Genomic DNA, 24,895 nt, shown 5'->3' with positions numbered 1-24,895 from the left:
CAAAACTCCGCCGAAGCCGTTGTCGGCTCGGAGACGGAACCCCAGGGAGCGATCGAACCTGGATTTATTTAGCCCTTTGCCCAGCGGCTGTCCGCGCTGTGACCGCCGGCGGGATTGCATCGCCTGCGGGCTTCTGGAGGGAGGGGTCACCTACCTGTCGTAAATGTGAACACCTTGAGGCACCTCAGGCGGTTGTACAATATTGTTTTTTAGGTCCGACTCCCAATACCTTCACGAACAGGAGTTTAGTAAAACTGTGAAAGAATTTAAGGGGGGGGGATACGTTTCTGTCGCGTGTGATCACTTAGGAAAAAAATTTGCCTTCTCTCACGGAGTAGGGGGGAATTTTTATTTTGATTTGTTTTGCTAATGTGTTTCAGACTGACGATAAGATTAATTCGGAACCGAAAATTAAAAAACTGGAGCCCGTTCTTTTGCCAGGTAAGCATGAGAGTTCTGGCAGATATTTTATTTGACAGATACTGGCCTAAGATTATTTTACCAACTAGTATCATGTGGTTAACTTAACTCATTTACTTTAAACTTCAGCGAGTTAAACACCTAACAACTGTGGAGGGGGGAAAAGTTGGTTAGAACTAAAGGACAGCAACAAAAAGTAATGATTAATTGATGTTTGTCCTTGAAAATTGAAGTATCATAGAAAACTGTCAAGAATGTCATTACCTCATTTTCTTTTTGTCTCCTGAAATGTTCTTTTTTTAAGCACTCATGAATTGCTTAGGTAGTGAGAGGACACTGTCCTTCATACCCATCTGCAACTTCATGTGTTTGTGGTTAATAGATCATTTCAATAGTATGAAAAGCAACTTTTGTTATGTCTGAGTCTCTGTACTAATAACAAAACTTAGTGTACTTTGAATCACTTACTTGGCAATTGTTTTTTTGAAGGTGTCAGCTGGCTGTGTTTGCAGATCTCCTTGTTTCAATTTAGAATTGAGTTTTCCAACCGAGACACTCCAGACATTTTGGGCCTGGTCATTCTTTGTTTTAGGGTTGTCTTGTGTATTGCATGCTATTCAGCATCATTCCTGGCCTTTACCCCCAGATGCTAGGAGCACCCCCTCCTCTACCTTTTGTGAGAACCAGAATGTCTTGCCAAACTGTTTTGTCAGGGGAACTCTTAGTGCAAAACTTTCTCTCTGTGGAGAAGCACTGGTTTAGAACAAAACTGACCTTAAATGACCTTAGAGGTATCAGTAAGAATTGATGGTAAATTGTTATATGCTTTAGTTTTAATGCATATAAGATATTTGTTTGACTGGTAGTTTGAATTGTATAGTAATTATATGATAGTTAGGAAAAGTCAGTTGTTTAACTCGATTATTGGGGAAAGTAACCAGAAAAGCCCATTTTAAACCTGAAATGCAATCAAATACCAGTCTGTGTGGCTACTATCAACATTTTAAAATCTCAGTCATTACTTAATTCTAAATCTGGTAAAATGACTAGAGCTCTATAAGTAGTAACTGAACAAATATGGAAACTTTAAATTTTGTGTTGTAAAATTTTAAATGTTAAGTGAAAAGTGAAAGTGAACGTTGCTCAGTCGTGTCCGACTCTTTGCGACCCCGTGGACTATACAGTCCATGGAATTTTCCAGGCCAGAATACTGGAGTGGGTTGCCTTTCCCTTCTCCAGGTGATCTTCCCAACTCAGGGATCGAACCCAGATCTCCCACATTGCAGGCGAATTCTTTACCAGCTGAGCCACAATGTTAAGTAGAACAAACAAATTTAAAACATCAACCTTTGGTTCCATGTTACAGATGTTAACTTTTAAAATTGTTTCAACTTAATTATGGAAGTTAGTTATAAATGTTTTCTCTTTATTTTGTTAATGCTTTTTAGCCAAACTGCATGTACTAAATAATCCTTTGCACTTGTCCCCAGAGTGAAGAATAGAATTAATAAGTAACCTTTGCTCCTTGTGCGTGATCTGTTTTGGCTTTAGTCACTCTGGTCTTTTAAATGTCCCTGCGGCAAGCAGTGCTCATCCTGAATGAGAGCCTGTGAGCTACTGAACTTTGGCTCCTTTTGCTCTGACTGAGCAGGCCCTGTTCTTTGATTCCCTGCTTCCAATACTTGATTTGATTTGACACTAATAAACCACATGGTCTTAGCTACAAATGATACAGCTTGATTTTCAGTAATTAACTTCTGCGTTTAAGATATGCTTGTGAAAGTGTTGATACATATCAGTAAGCTCTAAGAACTTTGTGTGCTTAGTCACTCAGTTGTGTGCAACTCTTTTGTGACCCCATGGACTGTAGCCTGCCAGGCTTCTCTGTCCATGGGCATTTTCCAGGCAAGAATATTAGAGTGGGTTGCCATGCCCTCCTCCAGGAAATCTTCCCAACCCAGGCATCAAACCCAGGTCTCCTGCATTTCAGGCAGATTCTTTACTGTCTGAACTATCAGAGAAGCCCAAGAATACTGGAGTGGGTAGCCTATCCCTTCTCCAGGGGAACTTCCCAACCCAGGAATCGAACTGGGGTCTCCTGCATTGCAGGAGGATTCTTTACCAGCTGAGTTCAACTAAAAACTGGTTCAGTTGCTAAGTTTTGTCCAGCTCTTTACGACTCTATGGATTGCAGCACACCAGGCTTCCCTGTCCATCACCAACTCCTGGAGCTTGCTCAAACTCATGTCCGTTGAGTTGGTGATGCCATCCAACCATCTCATCCTCTGTTGTCCCCTTCTCCTCCTGCCCTCAATCTTTCCCAGAATCAGAGTCTTTTCCAATGAGTTGGCTCTTCGCATCAGGTGGCCATAGTATTGGAGCTTCAGCCAGCATCAGTCCTTCCAGTGAATATTCGGGGTTGATTTCCTTTAGGATTGAGTGATTTAATCTCCTTGTAGTCCAAGAGACTTACCTTTCTGTTAAAAAGTCAGAGTTTTCTGGGGAAGATGGAAACCTGTTTCCTAACTGTCAGTGGTTTACTTGTCTTAGAGATCACAGCTCAATCTGGATCCTCTTAGCCATGGTAGCATTTTTTCTTTGGCTCTGTGTGTGCACACATGATGGCTTGACACCCAGCATTCTGTCTGCACCTAACCTGTTCCTCACAGAACACTTAGTCCTAAATTAGCATGTCTTTCGCCCTCCTTCCCCCTCCTGTTCATACCTTCTCCTGGCCTTCCACCTCTCAGGTTGCATCTCTGACTCCCGCTAGAACCTCTGCGGCTCTGTTTCTGGCCTGCAGCCCCCTGCCTTCCACCTGTGAATCGTGGGAGACACGTGGAAAGTAACTGTAGCATTGGTGGTCTAAAGACCTGGGCTAGCTTAGGGCTTTTACTGAGAGAGCTTAATAATACAGTTCTAGCCTTCATTATAGTTTAAAAAAGGAAACTTGGCCAAGTCACCTGTGGCTTTGCATAGGCACACGAAACAAGGAAGTAATTGTTCAGAGATGTAGTATTGGACATTACGCTTTGGCGTGGTGCCTTGGGTTCAAGGATATCCTACTTCAGCTGCCCAAAGTTTGAACTTTTAATTCAATAAGCAGATGAAAATTGGAACACACAATCAATTGTTTATTTGTGTGTAGTTACCGAGTGCTCTGTTGAACTTAATGAGGCTATACTGAAATGATCTTGCTTTTATTAAGCATAGGAAACAGAAGAAATTGACTAGAAATTTAATTTAGATGGTGATTTATATCAGCAATTCCCAGCTTGCCCAGTTTATGAAACTCCTTGAGGTGAAGATTGTATACCTAACTCAGCTTTGTGGCCCCGATGTCCAGATTGACATTACCTGAATCTCATCCTTAATGCAGAGAAGGCAGTGGCAACACACTCTAGTGTTCTTGCTTGGAGAATCCCAGGGACGGGGGAGCCTGGTGGGCTGCCATCTATGGCGTCGCACAGAGTTGGACACAACTGAAGTAACTTAGCAGCAGCAGCAGCAGCATCCTTAATGACTGTATTGTGTGTGTAAAATTACCCCAATCTTTTGAAAACAGGGAATAAATTTTAAATTGCATGTGTGCTTGTGTGTGTGTTCCAGCATATATAAGGTTGTGTCTGTTTCGTAGTTGCTGGTGGATGCCCTCTCTGAGCTCTTCTTGGGAGCCAGGCACCCAGGCTGCAGTGATGGGGGAGGAGTGGGCATGAATTGCCGCAGGGCTGGGGTGAGTTCCACACAGCCTGTGGACAAGGCCGAAGATGACCTGGGCCAGTGGTTCCCAGATTCTCATCAGGGCCTGACTGGCATCACATCTGGATGGAATTTTTATCCACCCTTGGTCAAACTGAGACGATGAAAATGGGAAAATGGGAAAATGGGGCTTTTTTCCATAAAGCTAAATTGATGTGATTAAAAGGATTGTCCTTTATTCTGAGATTATGTCTTTCCAGCTTCTTTGGTGTAGATATGTTCTTCTGTTAGCAGCTGTCACTTTAATTTTTTTGAGTGTTTAAGTTAGCTCTTATGTCACTTCCCCAAATTATTTTTGTAGTGTACCTGTTTTGTGGAATCTGAACTGGAGATCATTCTGTAAAATTATTGTTATGTTAAAGGTACAGTTTAATGAGCACTCACCCAAAGGCAATGGCACCCCACTCCAGTACTCTTGCCTGGAAAATCCCATGGACGGAGGAGCCTGGTAGGCTGCAGTCCATGGGGTGCGAAGAGTTGGACACGACTGAGCGACTTCCCTTTCACCCAAAGGACATCTCTTACTTTGTCTGCCTGGAGTCTTTCCACCATCTTCTGAAAAACATACCTCTTCTCTTTTGACAAATTCTCCTTCCGCAACTCCACCCAGCCCAGCGTTCTTGTGTGGCCAGTGAGGGTGATACTCCAACCCTAGACTGGCTGGCAGGAGCACAGGTTTGCCTCTGGGTATCTTCAGATGGGCACTTAGGGAAGACCTCCCTTTTGGTCGTGCCGACTGTAGCCGAGGCTACAGAGGACCTGCATGAAAGAGTGATGTCACATCGAGAACTGCAGAGGCAGAGCACCAAGGTGGGGGAGAGGGGCAGTCTGGTGGTTCCCTTCTCCTTGAAGTCCAGCCGACACCAGAGACAGAATTCTTCTTCTTGCCAAGCCAGTTCCAGGCTTGTTTCTGACAGTTTCGATTAAGATCCTTAACTGATACATAATGTAGCCTGCAGGTTGCTCCTCAGAGCCACCCCGTCAGAAAGGCACCAACTTCTCTTCCTTCGACCGATGAGAAAACTCCGCAAGTTGTGGAGGTTAAGTAACTTGCCCAGTGATGCCAGCAAGAATAAAGTCAGGGTGACGAGCCGGACTCCAGGCTGTGCCATAACCACTAAGCAGCAGGACCTGTCCGACTGAGCTGCTAACACCAAGTTCCAGATTTATGATCTAGGCTTGGATGTTGTCCTAGGGGGAATGCTCTGGTGAGGTATAAAGAGCTCTGTCCTCAGCTCTGCCCTTGCTGGCGTGACTGATTTTGAGCCACCTTGACAAGCATCTTTCAGATGGTTTAAGCTGCCAGTAAAGGGGATGCTTGGGGAGTCAGTGGGCTTCCTGTTGCTGGACGAGCTGAGCTGAGGCTGGTGAAGCACCATCGGTTTCATTGTGGGGGGTGATTGAAAGGAGTGGTTCTTGGTGAGTTCTCTCTTCTCTGTGTCTGAGACGTGGTCTTTCTAAGGATCTGCAGACTGGGAACGAGGAAAGCCTGAAGTGTGTGGCCCTCAGCAGGGAGTGGACTGTGGAGCCGGTACTGCATGTGTGCTTCCTACAGGGAAGGACCAAGCAGAGAGGGTCCTTCCCTAAGCCTCAGTCCACTGAGGGGGGGCTTCAGTGAAGGGAGTGGAGGTGGTGGGGGCTCAGAGGAAGGGCACCTGAGCTGGACTGGGGAGGCCTGGGGTTGGGAGAGCACGTGCTCTGTGCATAGGCCGGGGATCAGCTCCACTACCCCTTCTCTCTGCAGTGCCAGCAGCACTTCCACTAGAAGATTAACCAGTAGGTCGATAATGAATGCATGGATTGTCAGAGTCCTTTATAATCAGATCAGAAAAGGGTACAACCTTAGGCCATCCGGAAATGAAAATAGCCATTTTTGGACAGCTGTCTGGTTTACTTGCATTTTTTTTTTTTAACATATTCACTGCTTGGACTGTTCATGTATTGCCTCACTGTAGGTATTATTTTCTCTATCGAATTGTGAATCCCTTAAAGCAAAGACTGTCTGTTTCAGGTGTCATTTGTTTTGTTTTGTTGTAGCTAGGATTTAGAGGTCATTATAGACTGAATTTCATAGTATTTTAATTTTTAGATACCCTACTTTTGAGAGACAAAGGCCTTTAATTGTTCTTGGAACCATAAGCAGCGTAATGAGCTGCAGTGTCTTGTTGGGTCTGTTCCTCACTGGGACAGCCTCCTGAGGATTTGGACCCGGCCACTCCTCGGCTCCTTCTGCAGGACCTCAGGCCACCTTGGCACTCCTGACCCTGCGGCTCCTGCTTAGAAACTCTTCATGAACTTCCACAAGAAAAGTCCTGCTCAAGCAGGAGACCATCCCAAGTCTTTAATCTCTGTAATTTGCTGACCGCTGCTCTGCTTCCCAATGTTGATACCTGTCTCTCTCCAACCCAGATGACTTTTTCCTTATCCAGGCCTTGGTTACTGTGATCAGGTGTTCTCTCGGTCTTGACTGTCATCTGCCGTCAAGATTTGCCTCTTCCTGAGGCCTGCCCTGCTGCCCTTCTCCAACCCCCATCATGGGCAGCACTTGCTTGGCCTGGCGCTTGATTCTGTGCTTGTTTGTGTCATGTGTGACCCTGTGAGAACCAGGGGCAGCCTCAGACGGCTGGTGCAGAGTTTCAGCTTTCCTTTGTAACTGGTGGGCCACTTTAATTCCAGGACCTGAATTTCTCTGCAAAATTCCAGGACCTGAGGGTCCTGGCTTTAGTGTTGAAAGTCCCACACCCAGGGATCCTCAGCCCCAGGCCATCTGGAACAGTCACTCACCAGATGTAAGGCCACGACTGAGTTATGCTTTGGGCCTCTGCACATTCCATAGGTTAATTAGCTTCTGTGTATAGTGAGGCTTTGTCTTAAGCTATTTTTCAAACTAAAATTTATGGGAAAATTATTTTAATTCATCAAATATGTATTGACTTTCTAAACATGTAAGATATTATGAAAGATAATGTGACATGATTTTTTGGTTCTCGGAGTTAAAAGCTTTCCTAGCTGTACCATTTGGAGACTTACTAATTTTAATTATATTTCCTTATTTATCTTTACAGATGAAAACGTCTTGAGAAAACAAACTTTGATGATTTCTTGATCTCTTACCAGGTTGCAGTAGAACGTCTTGGCGTGTCATCTTCTAGTTCAGATTTTTCTCTGGTGCTTTCGCATACCCTGCACCGAAGCTCATTTCCTACTTTTTCTTTGCTGCGGCCCCTGTAGCTTCCTGCCCGTGGTGTGCTGGCAAGTGCCTGAGGCCAAGGATCCTCCCACATGGCTGGCAGCACTCAGGCCTCGCTCCTCAGGGAAAGCCCAGGAGGACAGTCTCTGGGAAACCATGGAGGTTCTCAGGAGCTTTGAAGCTTTTGTTGTGAGTTTCCTCTTCAAGGTCACTAATTTAAAATGTAGTGAGAACAGTCTCGTGGCTCTTGTGTGTCTGTATCTATCCCCTCTGGGAAGAGGACTTTGTGTCCCCTATTTCTCTCCCGTCTGTGAGCTGGTTTCCTGGCCTACAGCTGCAGGACGTGGCTGGCAGCCACTGAGGATAGCTCCTACCCAGGGTCCCCTCTTGTTTATAAAGTGTGAGCAGAAGACTATTCTGCGAGCAGAGAGCTGGCTGTGTGATCCTTGTACTATAAAGCCTGGTTCTATGTGAACAGAACTTGGTGTTATCAGCTAAGCCTCTAGCCAGGTTAACTTGGTGCTTATTTAGTGACGTGCTCACAAGAAGAAGCTCCTACTCTGCATCTCCCCGTGAAAGTGCCCTCCTCTTCTTCTACCTCCCTCCAGCCCTCCTGCCTTTTCTGCCAGGGGCTCATTTCCACTCCACGCTTGAAAAGTTGTGCAACAGTTTTCCTTGAAAGACCACAGCCCAGCAGATCCCTGTTTGTTTTTTTTATTTTTATTTTTTTTGGTTTGTATTGTATATTTCTTGTCTATTTTCTTTTCTTTGGTAGTTTTATTTTAAAGTAAACGTTGTTGTAAAAGAGTACAGGTACTTAACACATAGTCTTCACCCAGCATCCCCTAATGTTACTATCTTATAACCTCAATAAATTTAGCTGAACTAAGTAATTAAGCTAATTAGTCAGCCAGGTAGTTCAGTGGTAAAAATCTGCCTGCAATGCGAGAGATGCAGGTTTGATCCCTGGGTCAGGAAGATAACCTTGGAGAAGGAAATGGCAACCCACTCCATTATTCTGCCCTGGGAAATCCCATGGACAGAGGAGCCTTGCAAGGCTACAGTCTATGGGATTGCAAAGAGTTGGACATGACTTAGCAACCAACCAAGAAATTAACAGCACTATTAACTAAGCTGCAAGTTTTATTCACATTTCCCTAGGTTTTTTTTTTTTTTCCCCACTAATGGCTATTATCTGTTTTAGAGTTCTAGTCAGGACACCATAGTGGACTTAGTTATCCTGGCTCCCTAACTTCAGTCTGTGACCATTTCTCCATCTTTACTGATGGATCATGAATTCTTTCATCTTGGCTCCTGTGTCCTTTTGAAATATCCTCTCTCTCCTTCCTCTCCCTCTCTCTCCCCCTCTTTCTCTCCCTCCCTCTGTTCCCTGCTCACCCCACACCCCCACTCCCAGCTGTGGCAGACACATCCAAGGAAAGTTGTAGATCTTCAGCTCTGCTTAGTGGGCTTCCTGAGCCCCCTGAGGTCACTGCACCATTGCAGGTTGAAAGTGCCTGTCTTCTGACGGGACGTGCCCAAGTGCTTTTTTCAAGCCTCATTTCACTAATGTTAAGAGTTGTCGCTTTAGTGACTATCTCTAGCACAGAGCTGGGCAAGCATCTTCTGTGAAATTTCAGTGTTTGAGACTTTGTAAGCCATGAGGTCTGAGATTTTGCAAGCCATGAGGTCTCTGGTTGCAAGTACTTAGCTCTGCCTTTGTCCTGTGGAAGCAGTCCTGATAGTACACACATGAATGAACATGGCTACATTTCAATAAAACTTTATTTACAAAAACAGGGGGCTGCCTTCTGGGTTGGCCCACCTTGAACCCATTAAAGGCCTTCTGCTCCCTTCATGTTTGTCTCATTTTTGGTCCCTTGGTGGACTGCATCTGTTGTATTTGTGCCCATGGTAGGAGAGTGCAGCTGGTGGGGGAGGGCTGCCCGCATGCAGATGTCATCAGCACGGTTGGCTAGCAGCACTACTGTGGTCGCATGTCCTGTCCCACAGGCCCACCATCCCTTCCTTTCCGTGATCATCCCTGCTCCGCTTCCCAGGATCTTGAAATCCTGCGGTGAGGCTTTTTTTTAAAAGCATACTTTTATCTAAGTATAACATACCCCCCAAATGTGTATGAATTATGTGTGTTAACCAGGTGTTTTTGAAGCATTGTTTTGACACTCTGGGTAAATTGGCTCCTTGAGGAAAGTGGTAGAGCATGAAGTGGTGTGGGCTCTGCTTAGTGAGCCAGGAGTTTGTGTAAAGAGCTCAATGTTACAGGAGTGCCACCTCGAACTGTCTGAGCTGGAAATGACTCTTGTAGTTTCGGGGTTTTTTTTCCCCTCCAAGTTAATTGCCCTCTTATGATTGGTAGCTATGATTTTCTAGTGGAGAGAAAAGGTTGAGTGTTCCATTGCCAGATTCTGATATGGCATTTGGTAAACATTGTGTCCAGGGGGTTATGGAAGATTTAAATTTTATGTATTTGAGTTATTTGGTGAGAATCAATGTGTATTGATGGCTAGCACTTTGAATCTGTAGTTCTGTTTGGTGCCTCCTGCTGTGTCTCGATACAGAGCATTTAATTCTGTGTCAGACAGTAAAGCAAGGCAATGGCAACCCATTCCAGTACTCTTCCCTGGAAAATCCCATGGATGGAGGAGCCTGGTAGGCTGCAGTCATGGGGTCGCTAAGTCAGACTCGACTGAGAGACGTCACTTTCACTTTTCGCTTTCATGCATTGGAGAAGGAAATGGCAACCCACTCCAGTGTTCTTGCCTGGAGAATCCCAGGGACAAAGGAGCCTAGTGGGCTGCCGTCTATGGGGTCGCACAGAGTTGGACATGACTGAAGCAACTTAGCAGCAGCAGCAGCAGACAGTAACGAATCAGCCTGCAATGCAGGAGACCTGGGTTTGATCCCTGGGTTGGGGAGATCTTCCTAGAGAAGGGAACAGCTACCTACTCCAGTATTCTTGCCTGGAGAATTCTGTGGACAGAGGAGCGTGGCAGGCTGTAGTCCATGGGGTTGCAAAGAGTCAGACATGAATGATCGACTAATACTTTTCATAAAGAAACAAGTTGAAATCAGAACACTTGCTTGTAAGTTCCAAGTATACTGCTTACTTAAGATCTTGGTCTCTGTCTCAGTCCAGGTCCCTCATCTGACTCTCTCAGCTGATGAGTTGCTGAGAGAACCACATAGGAAAACATTGTGAACCTCCCACCAGAGGATTTTGCAGCTCTCTGTGGTGTGGCAGGCGAGCAGGACGGCCTGGGGCGGTTTTCCGAATTTGTGGTTACTGCTAGCACTTATCTCCTGACCCTCTTGGTGCATGGCCCGATTACATCACTGGTTTCTGTCTGGCTGGAACCATGCCTACCCCATTGGTGGTGCTGGTCTGGTGAACCCAGAGCAGTGAAATGGTTCATTCACTTGTGTATTAGCACTCATTGACTGGGCCCCAGCCCCGTGCTCAGTCTTCACCTCACAACTACACTGTCAGCAGTGGAGAAAAATCAATCTGTGCTCTACCTCCAGGGGCATGTGGTCCTGAGGGTGGGACAGGCACTGACTGACTTTATGTAGAGTGTACGTCATTGTGCAGTAGCTGTGATCAGAGCTGAGAATTACAAGTAGATGATGCTGTGATTGAGGGAGTTAATCTCTATAGAGGTTTTTCTCAGGCATTCCTGAGAAAGCGATTGGACTGATGGAGAAGGAAAGAGTATGGGCACAGGGTACGAAGACCCCATGGATGAAAGTAGTCCAGCCCCTGAGAGTGACTAGAAGCTCACTGAGGCTGGAGAGGAGGGAGGGTATGAGGACAATGTGGGGGCACGAGGGACCTGGCAGGCCACAAGGAAGAGGTTTGTCTGCTTAGAAGGAACAGTTACTCCACTGGTCCAAGCCAAGAATTGGACATGAGCACATTTAAATTTAATCCTCAAGTAAATGTTAGGGTTATGTTCTTAAAACTGGTCTTGCACATTTTAAGAATTTTGAAAGTTGTCTTTGCAATTCAAATTTATTTAAGAGAGAAGATTGTTTTGAGACACGTTGTGCTCTGTGAATTGGTGGGTGTTTGGGTCTTGTCAGCAAACACTTCTGTCCATCACTGTTAGAGGGTTTATCAGACAAAGTGGATCAGCACCCCAACCCTTCCACCAAGGACTCTAGACACGGATTACTTAAAGATATCCCTGGGTCTGATTGTATTTTAGAACTTGAAGGATTAATGATGACCATGGTTTAAATCAGTTACAGAAAATCACTCTTTTCAAAGAACGTTATAACTTGTTTTGGTTTCTTAATTTCTTTTAACTCTTTTAATTCAAAAGCTATATTTTATTTTTTATTTTTTTCAGATTTTATTTTATTTTTTTTACTTTACAATATTGTATTGGTTTTGCCATACATCAGCATGAATCTGCCACGGGTTTACACGTGTTCCCAATCCTGAATCCCTCTCCCACCTCCCTCCCCATACCATCCCTCTGGGTCATCCCAGTGCCCCAGCCCCAAGCATCCTGTATCCTGCATCGAACCTGGACTGGTGATTCGTTTCTTATATGATATTATACATGTTTCAATGCCATTCTCCCAAATCATCCCACCCTCTCTTCCACAGAGTCCAAAAGACTGTTGGATACATCTGTGTCTCTTTTGCTGTCTCGCATACAGGGTTACTGTTACCATCTTTCTAAATTCCATATACATGCGTTAGTATACTGTATTGGTGTTTTTCTTTCTGGCTTACTTCCCTCTGTATAATCGGCTCCAGTTTCATCCACCTCATTAGAACTGATTCAAATGTATTCTTTTTAATGGCTGAGTAATACTCCATTGTGTATATGTACCACAGCTTTCTTATCCATTCATCTGCTGATGGACATCTAGGTTGCTTCCATGTCCTGGCTATTATAAACAGTGCTGCAATGAACATTGGGGTACAGGTGTCTCTTTCAATTCTGGTTTCCTCAATGTGTACGCCCCGCAGTGGGATTGCTGGGTCATAAGGCAGTTCTATTTCCAGTTTTTTAAGGAATCTCCACACTCTTCTCCATAATGGCTGTACTAGTTTGCATTGCCACCAACAGTGTAAGAGGGTTCCCTTTTGGATCTCAGCCATTTTAACTGGCGTGAAATGGTACCTCATTGTGGTCTTGATTTGCATTTCTCTGATAATGAGTGATGTTGAGCATCTTTTCATGTGTTTGTTAGCCATCTGTATGTCTTCTTTGGAGAAATGTCTATTTAGTTCTTTGGCCCATTTTTGATTGGGTCGTTTATTTTTCTGGAATTGAGCTGCAGGAGTTGCTTGTATATTTTTGAGATTAGTTGTCAGTTGCTTCATTTGCTATAATTTTCTCCCATTCTGAAGGCTATCTTTTCACTTTGCTTATAGTTTCCTTTGTTGTGCAGAAGTTTTTAATTTTAATTAGGTCCCATTTGTTTATTTTTGCTTTCATTTCCAGTATTCTGGGAGGTGGGTCATAGAGGATCCTGCTGCGATTTATGTCGGAGAGAGTTTTGCTTATGTTCTCCTCTAGGAGTTTTATAGTTTCTGATCTTACATTTAGATCTCTAATCCATTTTGAGTTTATTTTTGTGTATGGTGTTAGAAAGTGTTCTAGTTTCATTCTTTGACAAGCAGTTGACCAGTTTTCCCAGCACCACTTGTTAAAGAGATTGTCTTTAATCCATTGTATATTCTTGCCTCCTTTGTCAAAGATAAGGTGTCCATAGGTGTGTGAATTTATCTCTGGGCTTTCTGTTTTGTTCCATTGATCTATATTTCTGTCTTTGTGCCAGTACCATACTGTCTTGTTGACTGTGGCTTTGTAGTAGAGCCTGAAGTCAGGCAGGTTGATTCCTCCAGTTCCAGTCTTTCTCAAAATTGCTTTGGCTATTCAAGATTTTTTTGTATTTCCATACAAATTGTGAAATTATTTGTTCTAGCTCTGTGAAAAATACCACTGGTAGCTTGATAGGGATTGCATTGAATCTATAGATTGCTTTGGGTAGTATACTCACCTTCACTATATTGATTCTTCTGATCCATGAACATGGTATATTTCTCCATCTATTAGTGTCCTCTTTGATTTCTTTCACCAGCGTTTTATAGTTTTCTATATATAGGTCTTTACTTTCTTTGGTAGATATATTCCTAAGTATTTTATCTTTTTTGTTGCAATGGTGAATGGAATTGTTTCCTTAATTTCTTTTTCTGTTTTCTCACTATTAGTGTATAGGAATGCAAGGGATTTCTATGTGTTGATGTTATATCCTACAACTTTACTATATTCATTGATTAGCTCTAGTAATTTTCTGGTGGAGTCTTTAGGGTTTTCTATGTAGAGGATCATGTCATCTGCAAACAGTGAGAGTTTTACTTCTTCTTTTCCAGTTTGGATTCCTTGTATTTCTTTTTCTGCTCTGATTGCTGTGGCCAAAACTTCCAGAACTATGTTGAATAGTAGTGGTAAAAGTGGGCACCCTTGTCTTGTCCTGACTTTAGGGGAAATGCTTTCAATTTTTCACCATTGAGGATAATGTTTGCTGTGGGTTTGTCATATATAGCTTTTATTATGTTGAGGCATGTTCCTTCTATTCCTGCTTTCTGGAGAGTTTTTATCATAAATGGATGTTGAATTTTGTCAAAGGCCTTCTCTGCATCTATGGAGATAATCATATGGTTTTTATTTTTCAATTTGTTAATATGGTGTATTACATTGATTGATTTGCAGATATTGAAGAATCCTTGCATCCCTGGGATAAAGCCCACTTGGTCATGATGTATGATCTTTTTAATGTGTTGTTGGATTCTGATTGCTAGAATTTTGTTAAGGATTTTTGCCTCTATGTTCGTCAGTGATATTGGCCTGTAGTTTTCTGTTTTTGTGGCATCTTTGTCAGGTTTTGGTATTAGGGTGATGGTGGCCTCATAGAATGAGTTTGGAAGTTTACCTTCCTCTGCAATTTTCTGGAAGAGTTTGAGGAGGATAGGTGTTAGCTCTTCTCTAAATTTTTGGTAGAATTCAGCTGTGAAGCCGTCTGGACCTGGGCTTTTGTTTGCTGGAAGATTTCTGATTACAGTTTCAATTTCTGTGCTTCTGATGGGTCTGTTAAGATTTTCTATTTCTTCCTAGTTCAGTTTTGGAAAGTTGTACTTTTCTAAGAATTTGTCCATTTGTTCCTCATTGTCCATTTTATTGGCATATAATTGCTGATAGTAGTCTTTTATGATCCTTTGTATTTCTGTGTTGTCTGTTGTGATCTCTCCATTTTCATTTCTAATTTTATTGATTTGATTTTTCTCCCTTTGTTTCTTGATGAGTCTGGCGAATGGTTTGTCAAATTTATTTATCCTTTCAAAGAACCAGCTTTTGGCTTTGTTGATTTTTGCTATGGTCTCTTTTCTTTTGCATTTATTTCTGCCCTAATTTTTAAGATTTCTTTCCTTCTACTAACCCTGGGGTTCTCCATTTCTTCCTTTTCTAGTTGCTTTAGGTGTAGAGTTAGGTTATTTATTTGACCTTTTTCTTGTTTCTTGAGGTATGCCTCTATTGCTATGAACTTTCGCCTTAGCACTGCTTTTACAGTGTCCCACAGGTTTTGGGTTGTTGTGTTTTCATTTTCATTCGTTTCCATGCATATTTTAATTCCTTTTTTGATTTCTTCTGTGATTTGTTGGTTATTCAGAAGCGTGTTGTTCATCCTCCATATGTTGGAATTTTTAATAGTTTTTCTCCTGTAATTGAGATCTAATTTTACTGCATTATGGTCAGAAAAGATGCTTGGAATGATTTCAATTTTTTTGAATTTACCAAGGCTAGATTTATGGCCCAGGATGTGATCTGTCCTGGAGAAGGTTCCGTGAGCACTTGAGAAAAAGGTGAAATTCATTGTTTTGGGGTGAAATGTCCTATAGATATCAATTAGGTCTAACTGGTCTATTGTATGATTTAAAATTTGTGTTTGTTAATTTTCTGTTTAGTTGATCTATCCATAGGTGTAAGTGGGGTATTAAAGTCTCCCATTATTATTGTGTTATTGTTAATTTCCCCTTTCATACTTGTTAGCATTTGTCTTACATATTGCAGTGCTCCTATGTTGGGTACATATATATTTATAATTGTTATATCTGCTTCTTGGATTGATCCTTTGATCGTTATGTAGTGTCCTTCTTTGTCTCTTTTCACAGCCTTTGTTTTAAAGTCTATTTTATCTGACACGAGTATTGCTACTCCTGCTTTCTTTTGGTCTCTATTTGCATGGAATATCTTTTTCCAGCCCTTCACTTTCAGTCTTTATGTGTCCCTTGTTTTGAGGTGGGTCTCTTGTAGACATCATATATAGGGGTCTTGTTTTTGTATCCATTCAGCCAGTCTTTGTCTTTTGGGGGCATTCAACCCATTTTCGTTTAAGGTAATTATTGATAAGTATGATCCGATTGCCATTTACTTTGTTGTTTTCGGTTCGGGTTTATACACCCTTTTTGTGTTTCCTGTCTAGAGAATATCCTTTAGCATTTGTTGGAGAGCTGGTTTGGTGGTGCTGAATTCTCTCAGCTTTTGCTTGTCTGTAAAGCTTTTGATTTCTCCTTCATATTTGAATGAGATCCTTGCTGGGTACAGTAATCTGGGCTGTAGGTTATTTTCTTTCATTACTTTAAGTATGTCTTGCCATTCCCTCCTGGCCTGAAGAGTTTCTATTGAAAGATCAGCTGTTATCCTTTATGGGAATACCCTTGTGTGTTATTTGTTGTTTTTCCCTTGATGCTTTTAATATTTGTTCTTTGTGTTTGATCTTTGTTAATTTGATTAATGTGTGTCTTGGGGTGTTTCGCCTTGGGTTTATCCTGTTTGGGACTCTCTTGGGTTTCTTGGACTTGGGTGATTATTTCCTTCCCCATTTTAGGGAAGTTTTCAACTGTTATCTCCTCATGTATTTTCTCATGGTCTTTCTTTTTGTCTTCTTCTGGGACTCCTATGATTCGAATGTTGGAGCGTTTAATATTGTCCTGGAGGTCTCTGAGGTTTTAAAGTTTTGTTGCCAACTAAGTTATTATGTGAGTGCAAAGGGAAACTCGATTTGGCTTTGTGGGTTTATTTTAGGTTAAATGGGCTTCCCTGCTGGCTCAGGCAGTAGAGAATCTGCCTGCCATGCAGGAGACCCAGGTTCGATCCCTGCGTGTAGAAGATCCCCTGGAGAAGGAAGTGGCAACCCACTCCATTATTCTTGCCTCGAGAAACCTATGGACAGAGGAGCTTGGCAGGCTACAGCCTGTGAGGTCGCAGAGAGTTGAACACGACTGAGCGACTAACATTTTAGGATAAATAGATTGCATTCTTAATCTTGAGATTAACACTGAACTGTTTCTCATCCCTTATGAAAGGAATCGAATACATGGGCTTTGGAGATCAAGTCACGTGTTAATAGAACACAACTATCCCATCAAGTAATACTCTGCAGGAGACAGGGCAGGTCATTTCTTCTCTGGGATGCCTTTTGGTAAATAATGAGAGGCAGTGTAGCACAGTAGACAGTGCAGACTCCAGCTCAGCCCCTCTGGTGGAACATCTCAGACCCCAAGGTCTTTGTGCCTCAGGTTCTGTATCTCACAAATGGAGCACAGCACCCCACTGCGGCTGTTACTGTTGTGAAGTCCTGGCTCAGTGTTTCTTCTTACTGTCATCAGGAAATTTTCCTTCTAGGTCACAAAGCAACTGTTGACATTTTATGGTGTGTTTGTAGTTTGCACAATGATATGTTTCTTTTTGTAAAGGAGAAATTGTTGTAAATGAAGTCAATTTTGTGAGAAAATGCATCGCATCGGACACAAGCCAGTATGATTTGTGGGGAAAACTGATATGCAGTAACTTCAAAATTTCCTTCATTACGGATGATCCAATGCCATTACAGGTGCGTTTGATTTGTATGCTGTTTAATTATATCAAGGCTTTATACCCTTATACCTTATACCTGGAGAAGGATACGGCAACCCACTCCAATACTCTTGCCTGGAAAATCCTGTGGATGGAGGAACCTGGTAGGCTACAGTCCATGGAGTCACAAAGAGTCAGACATGACTGAGTGACTTCACTTTTGGATCTTCTTGCAGTCCAAGGGACTTTAAAGAGTCTTCTCCAACACCACAGTTCAAAAGGATCAATTCTTCGTTGCTCAGCTTTCTTTAGAGTCCAACTCTCACATCCATAAAAGAAAGCTGAGCACCAAAGAATTGATCCTTTTGAACTGTGGTGTTGGAGACTCTGACTCTTGAGAGTCCCTTGGACTACAAGGAGATCCAACCAGTCCATTCTAAGAAAATCAGTCTTGAATATTCATTGGAAGGACTAATGCTGAAGCTGAAACTCCAATACTTTGGCCACATGATGTGAAGAACCAAATCATTGGAAAAGACCCTGATTCTGGGAAAGATTGAAGGCAGGAGGAGAAGGGGATGACAGAGGATGAGATGGTTGGATGGTGTCACCAACTCACTCAATGGACATGAGTTTGAGCAAGCTCCAGGGGTTGGTGATAGACAGGGAAGCCTTGTGTGCTGCAGTCCATGGAGCTGCAAAGAGTCAGACACAATTGAGTGAATGAACTGAACTGAACTGAATGTAAGGTTAGGAATGTATTATATTAAAATCCAAAGTAAAGTTTATGGAGAATGTTGAGGCGGGTATAGTTGGTGAGATGGTTTTAAGTCACATTGCTATATTTATCCTCTGTGATCTTTGCTTATGTAACCTTTTTAATAAGGGAGCTATTATTTCCTTCTAAATCTTTTAACCTACATATAAAAACAAAGAGATCCTTTTTGACTGGTGATAAAGAGAAAAAAGTATACAGCAAATAATCTCATAAATGCTGCATGTTTTATGTATTTCATAGTATCTTTAACTGGCATTTTTCAAAAAAAGTCAAATTCTTATTTCAAATTTCTAGTAAGAATGAAGAAAAATATTGATAAAGTTTTTCCTTAATAACCTCTTGCTATTTTCTTTTCTAACTGGATAAGAGTAGCTCCATATAATTTGAGTTCTCAAAAGTTAAGTCATTTGACTAACTTAATAATTCTGGACTTTTCCTCAATTCTCATTTTCTATTTTGATTTGCAAAGTGTTATATACTTTACCCCCTAGACCTTTATTTGTGATAGTTATATTTGGATGTAATTCTAAACTTTTGACTGAAGTGTGTGACTATGGATAAGTATATTTCAATCTATTGCAGTGTGTAGGTATATTTAAATTTAAGGCATTTAGATATACCTACTACGTAGAGACACTAGCTTATTAGACTGTAAACTTGGGTTTTTCCTTTTGTTTTTAGCTTTATTTCTATCTTTGGCCCCAGATTTCACTGTAAATGAGACCAATATACCTGGAAGAGCTTAAATCCAGTACCACTCACAGAACAAAATTAGCCAGTGCCCCACCAACAGAAGGTTAATAGCATCAGCTATGTCCTTAGTCTGAAAGTGTGCTTAAAAAGTGAGTTTAACAAACAAGCAGCAGTTTGACTAAAGATGTGTATTTCTGGTAGACTTTCTGCTCTAAAATCTCCATTGTGAAAATCAGGCCATGACTTTACCCATTAAAATCTGATGACTTTGAAGGCCCATTTCTTTACTATTTTAGTGACAGTTTTACCTGAACTAGACATGCACGTGTTTGCTGTAAAGTGATTGACGGGATACTGTAACATATCCTGTAAGTTATAGTGACACTGTAGTGTGTAATCTGCCCTAATTTTATTGTTTAAAGTGTGGGAGAAAGGTGGAGAGAATGTGATCGAAGCAGGCATGTCATGTCTCTCTTCCTCCCCTGATTCCTACTGGAATGCATTCTGTGCTGCCACAGTGCCAGCACTGTTATAGCTGCTGCTGCTAGGTCACGTCAGTCGTGTCCGACTCTGTGCGACCCCATAGACGGCAGCCCACCAGGCTTCCCCGTCCCTGGGATTCTCCAGGCAAGAACACTGGAGTGGGTTGCCATTTCCTTCTCCAATGCATGAAAGTGGAAAGTGAAAGTGAAGTCACTCAGTCGTGTCCGACTCCTACCGACCCCATGGACTGCAGCCTATCAGGCTCCTCTGTCCATGAGATTTTCCAGGCAAGAGTACTGGAGTGGGGTGCCATTGCCTTCTCAAATGTCATAGCTACACACAGGCAAGAGCTTTCTGTTCTTTTCAGAGAGTGTCCTTGCAGCTTCTGATCACACCTAACAGTAAGGCTTGTTATTACCATTGGGAAGTGATTGCTAACAGAATTAACATGAACATACTTTTTTATTTCAGAAATTCCATTACAGAAACCTTCTACTTGGCGAACATGATGTGCCTTTAACGTGTATTGAGCAAATAGTCACACGTATGTATTATTCTTCACTCAGTTGCTAAATTCTCACTTGAAGAATTATATCCCTCAAGTACTTTGGTTGGAATTTTATTTCTGTAGGTTTTTTCCTTTTTTATTTTTATATTTTGGGTCCCAGGAAAATTAATTAAAAAGTAATCAGTAAATTATTTTAAAATAGAGATATAAAATATATGGCTTTTTATATTTTCTGGTATTTGTCCTCTTTTTAATTAAAACTTTAATCATTAAGTATAGATGTTAGTGATTTTGTGTAAAGAGATCTCTTTGCTATCATCAGAAGCAGGGTTAAAACTGACTCCCCAAAGTTCTCAGAATCATATTTGAACAGGAAAGATTCCAGAGAAGCAGTACCAAAGTGGTGGGCGATCTTCCAGTTGTTCTCAGCAAGAGTTTGTTAAAGTCTACTAAAGAGTAAGTATCAAGAAAGAAATGTTTTTCCTTTGCAGTAAATGACCACAAGAGGAAGCAGAAAGTCCTGGGTCCAAACCAGAAGCTGAAATTTAATCCAACAGAGTTAATTATTTACTGTAAAGATTTCAGAATTGTCAGATTTCGCTTTGATGAATCCGGTCCTGAAAGTGCCAAAAAGGTAATCCTGTTAAGTTCTGTCACAACTTTTGCACTGTGTTCACCAGTTACAGTTCCTTACGGAAATTCTCATTTCTCAGCTGCTCAGGTTTTTTTTTTTTTTTTTTTTTAGGGGAAGTTATTAGATGTCTCCCTATGTAAAGTTAAAGTCAGGAATGTTTCTAGAACTCTTTCCTTGGACTAGTTTATGGCTACTTTAAGCTATTCTACATAATTTTTTTTTATCAACTTCTAAAATACAAAAAACTATCATGTACCTTTTACATTAAGATCATTACCAGCTGGTTTTTTTCTCGTTAAAAAGACTGAAAAGATGATGCTATATTGTAATTGAGGTTTGGTAAGACTTTTAATTCAGAACCTCAGAGCTTTATTATCAAACTAAAAGCTTGATTGAGGTTACATAAGGTTAGGTAAATATGTAGTTATAAGAGGGGTCTAATAAATATTAGTACAATAAAGAAATTTTAATGAATTAATTTAAATGATATTCCACAGGGGCAAGTAAAAGCTAAGGGCTTTTTAATTGCCTTGTTTTTCCCCTGCCTTCCAGGAAATGTTTACTGCAAACTCATGGAGTGAGATTCAAGGGCAGAAATTCCTTCTTTGAGTCCATATTTTGGCTTTAGTAGAGGAGTAAAGCTGGTCTTAAGCAACCTCCCACCCCGGCTAGTCTGTGGTGCAGCAAGTGCAGAGTCTACTAACAGAATCTCCAGGGGAGCCTTGCCCTCTTGTATTGAGAATAGAGGAGCGATGAGGGAGTTTTGGGCCATGAGAAATGGGTGCATTTGTTCTCCATGGTCAGTAAACTTACTGCAGTTAATTTTCTGTTGATATCAGTAAGGCTATAGGAAAAATATTATGGCAGCTGTCTTCATGTACTTTGGTGGGGAGGTGATCAGTTTATTTTTAGAACCAGAGTCAATAGTTTCTTTACAGGAGGGCAAACATGAATTGAATATCTGAAGATGCCTGGCCATTGCAGCTCGATTAGGTAGCAGAAGTGGTGGTGGGTCTGTAGCTGACCAGTTTTCAGAGAGAGTGTGTTAAGACCATCTTTCTGCATGCTGCAGGATGGGAAATTCAGCCAGAGAACTTTTATGGCTGCTGTTAGCCATTCAGTTCTGCAGTTTGTGATTTTGGCATTTTACTAGTTTGAGGTACCTGTTCTTATGTAGAAAGACTTCAGAATTGATTAGGTGGTAGATTGCATATAAAATAATTGAACCAAGTTAATTTTTAAAATTCCACTATAGTTGTTGTTTAATCAAAGCACCGGGAATCTGCTTATGGAAAAATTACCTTCAGTATGTATAGCATGTCAAGAGTAGGGACACCATTGGAACTGAGGGAATGGAGTTAAAACAGGATTTTTTTTTTTTTAAATTTTAAGTAAGAAATTGATACAGTGGCCCAACAGTCTTCCAGGAAGTTTACCTTTCTCCCATCCTCTATTCTGTGTTTCGGATGACAATGTGTCAGTCATTGAAAATCATAATTATCTGACTCCTTCTTGCACCATCTAGGATACTTGTTGCTAAGTATAATTGAGGCGATAAAGCGTGAACAAATGAAAATTAAATTTAACAGTACAAAGTAGAAGCGTGAAAGATATTTCCACATAAATGATTAGTTTCCAAATGAATGAAACAGAAATTCAGAATATCCCTTACCTGTTGTTGATGCTTGCAAGTGCTTCAGGGGCCTCACTGAACCATCTACACAAAACTGACCAGGCGGCTCCAGTTTTTTATGCCCTTTCTGCAGACCAGATTGCTGGCAAAAATCCTTTCCACACTGTCTTAAAATATAAAAAGCAGTTACCTCACACCCAAAAGAAATACTGTTTTTGTCTTTGTATAATCATAAGAAGGGAAATACAGGAAAGAAACATAGGCATTAAGAATATAAATGGAGGGACTTCCCTAGCAGTCCAGCAGTTAAGACTCCATGCTTTCACTGCAGGGGACTCAGGTTCATCCCTGGTCAGGGACTCACATGCTATGTGGTATGGCCAGAAAAAAAAAATACAAGTGGAGAATTTTTTCCCTGATTTACATATCTTCAAACACAGGTTAAATCATGTATGGCTGCCAAAGCTTAATGTCTTCATGAATTTAAAACAAAAATTCTAGTATACTCTTTAATTTCATGTGAAAATTTTCGTTTGAAACTAGGGCACAGTTGGGAAGTTACAGCTTGATTCTGCCTCTGGAAACTTTGAATACTGTTTTCTCTGGAAGTACTCTGATTTTTGTAAATTGTTTTAAAATGACCAGATGCGTGTTCACAGTTCTCTGATGTGTGAACCATTGATCATTTTTGGAAATACAGCAGTTATATTCCTATTTGAATTACAAAATCTTGAAATGTTAAATTGGTTTACATATTGTTAAATATTGCTCCAAAGCCTTCTGGTAGTCTATTTTGTTATTGCCTAAATATCAATCAATAGTATTACAAAAAATTACAATTTCCTACAATAGCCAGGGCAAATGAACTATTTCAGAAGCAGTTTTCAAAGGTGTAGAGTTTTTCTGAACATTTTTTCATGCTTAGGGAATACATTACAAGATTGGAATAAGTGTACATGAAAATGAGACCTACTTTTTTAAGTCTCTTATTACACTCTTAGTGATAGAACCTAGGAATGTGGACATAGTCTTTTTAGGTAGTGTGTGTGGAAAGGCTGAAGGAAGAGGACTCCTGGCTTTCCTGCTCTTCTGAGTGTCCTGCAGTGACAGTGGGAGTGTGACACAGTTGTGTGTGCCTTTGTCTGGGTTTCCAAAGGTAGCCCGGACTGAGGTTACCTGAGCGGAGTCATGTGCACTTGTGGTTACAGTGCTGACCAACAGCTTAGATCCGACTGTCTCCTTCCCCCAGAATCAACTGTAGTGCAGGAGATTAAACTGAGTCAGTGTCACAGGATTATTTTTGTAGTCTTCTTTAAATGTGAATGCTTTTAAAGGCTTGTTTCCTAACCTTTGTAAATGTGATGTGCTATTTTTAAGGGCATTTTATAAATGGGCTGTGCTGGGTTTTGCCTAGCCAGATACGCTTGGTGGCCACAAAAAACATTTTCCATCATCAGTGATCTGTGGATTTCTTTTGTGTAAACACGGCCCCTGACTGCTTTCTGAAGTTCTCAGACAAAGTGATAACTAGTATGATGGGCTTGGATTACTTCCTGACTGCATTAGGAACTCATTCTGTAAACTAGTATTTTCAGTGCAGCTGTTCTGAAGTGCAGAGCGCCCCCAGAAAGTACTAAGGAGATGGCAGAAGTGCAGAGTCTCCTGGGCTTCCTCAGATGTGCGCAGAGGCCTTGCCTGGTCTTGTCTTCTAAAGAACTAACGTGCTCTCTCCTTCCCTCACTCTGTCACCTCACATCCTCTTCCCTGCTCGTTTTACTTTCCCTTTTAGCACTCACACTTGTCTCTTACTATAGACTTTCCTGTTGATCTGGTTCCGTGTCTTTCTTCCCCACTAGAATGTAAGCTCAGGGTGAGCACAGGGTTTGTGTTTGTTTTGTTCATTCTGAGTGCCTGGGGCTTAGGACAGGTGGCTGCTCTGAAAGTACCTGTTGAAGGGAGGAGACCTGGTATCTGCCCTGGAGCAATTGAACTTCATAGTAGAAGTAAAACAGAGAACCCGGTATCCTCCTCCTTATTCATGCTCATGACTAGTATGTGAAGCCCTGGAAAGGACCGCTCCTTTAACTACAGAGCAAGCTCAGTTAACTACAGAGCACTGACCAGAAATGACAGCTTCAGAGAAAGAATGGTTGGTTGATCAGTGGGGAAGGGCTTCTTGAACAGAGTGTGGAGAAGGAGGTGGCTGGGACTGAGTCAGATGGACCATATTCAGACAGGTGCATCCAGATCAGAGACTGCTGAGGGATGGGGTCGGGGGTGGGGGTAGGTACGGGAGGGCTGGTAGAGCTTGCCTGGTGGAGAAGATTTAATTCAGGATGCAGGTATCTGGTAATTGCAGCAGATAGTCCAGAGAACAGAGTCATTGCTCAAAAGTTCATCTTTAGAAGAGAATCCTTAAGTGTTATTAATTTTTTAGAATATAGGGAAGCCCACAGAGATGCCATAAGGCAGGTATGGCTTAAGATTGTGGCTCTGGTAGTGCTGAAAAATGGGACAAAAATGAAAAAAGAACCTTGAGAAAATTGCAACAAAGCTTATAAACTAAACATGGTGCCCAGAGGAATAGGAAGTGAGAAGGACTTTTTCAAGGTGTAGATTCTGTAGTTTGCTCCTAGAAGAAGTGCTCTAAGCACTGGTGAGCAGCAGGGGATGGACATGCAGGTCACTGTCTCCTAAACTTCCCAAGTGGGATGGACTCTAAGAGAAGGCTCTCCCACAGGCATTAAGAATAGCAAGGTATTTTGTAAGTTTCAAGGAGCCATTATTATTGTCATTGTTTTTTGTCAAAACTGAAACTAATGATAACCATTCTCCTAGTTTTATGTTTTAATTTAGTAAGACAGGAAGCATTTATTCTGTAGAAGGCTTCTAAAATATATTTCT

At 41.6% G+C, this 24,895-nt stretch overlaps 1 protein-coding gene across 1 annotated transcript in view; it reads left to right on the top strand.

Moving 5' to 3' along the window:
* Nucleotides 1-24,895, top strand: part of MTMR10 (myotubularin related protein 10) — a 43,750-nt gene that overhangs the window by 625 nt on the left and 18,230 nt on the right. The window contains exons 2-5 of the mRNA XM_069559008.1: nt 381-441; nt 17,163-17,299; nt 19,688-19,760; nt 20,216-20,358. Coding sequence (XP_069415109.1) covers nt 381-441; nt 17,163-17,299; nt 19,688-19,760; nt 20,216-20,358 — 414 coding nt within the window. The remainder of the gene's footprint in view (nt 1-380; nt 442-17,162; nt 17,300-19,687; nt 19,761-20,215; nt 20,359-24,895) is intronic.

The sequence above is a fragment of the Ovis canadensis genome, chromosome 18 (assembly GCF_042477335.2).
Source record: "Ovis canadensis isolate MfBH-ARS-UI-01 breed Bighorn chromosome 18, ARS-UI_OviCan_v2, whole genome shotgun sequence".
NCBI classification, from domain to species: Eukaryota; Metazoa; Chordata; class Mammalia; order Artiodactyla; family Bovidae; genus Ovis; species Ovis canadensis.
Note: the sequence above shows the minus strand (reverse complement) of the source record. Positions and strands in the feature narration are given on the sequence as shown.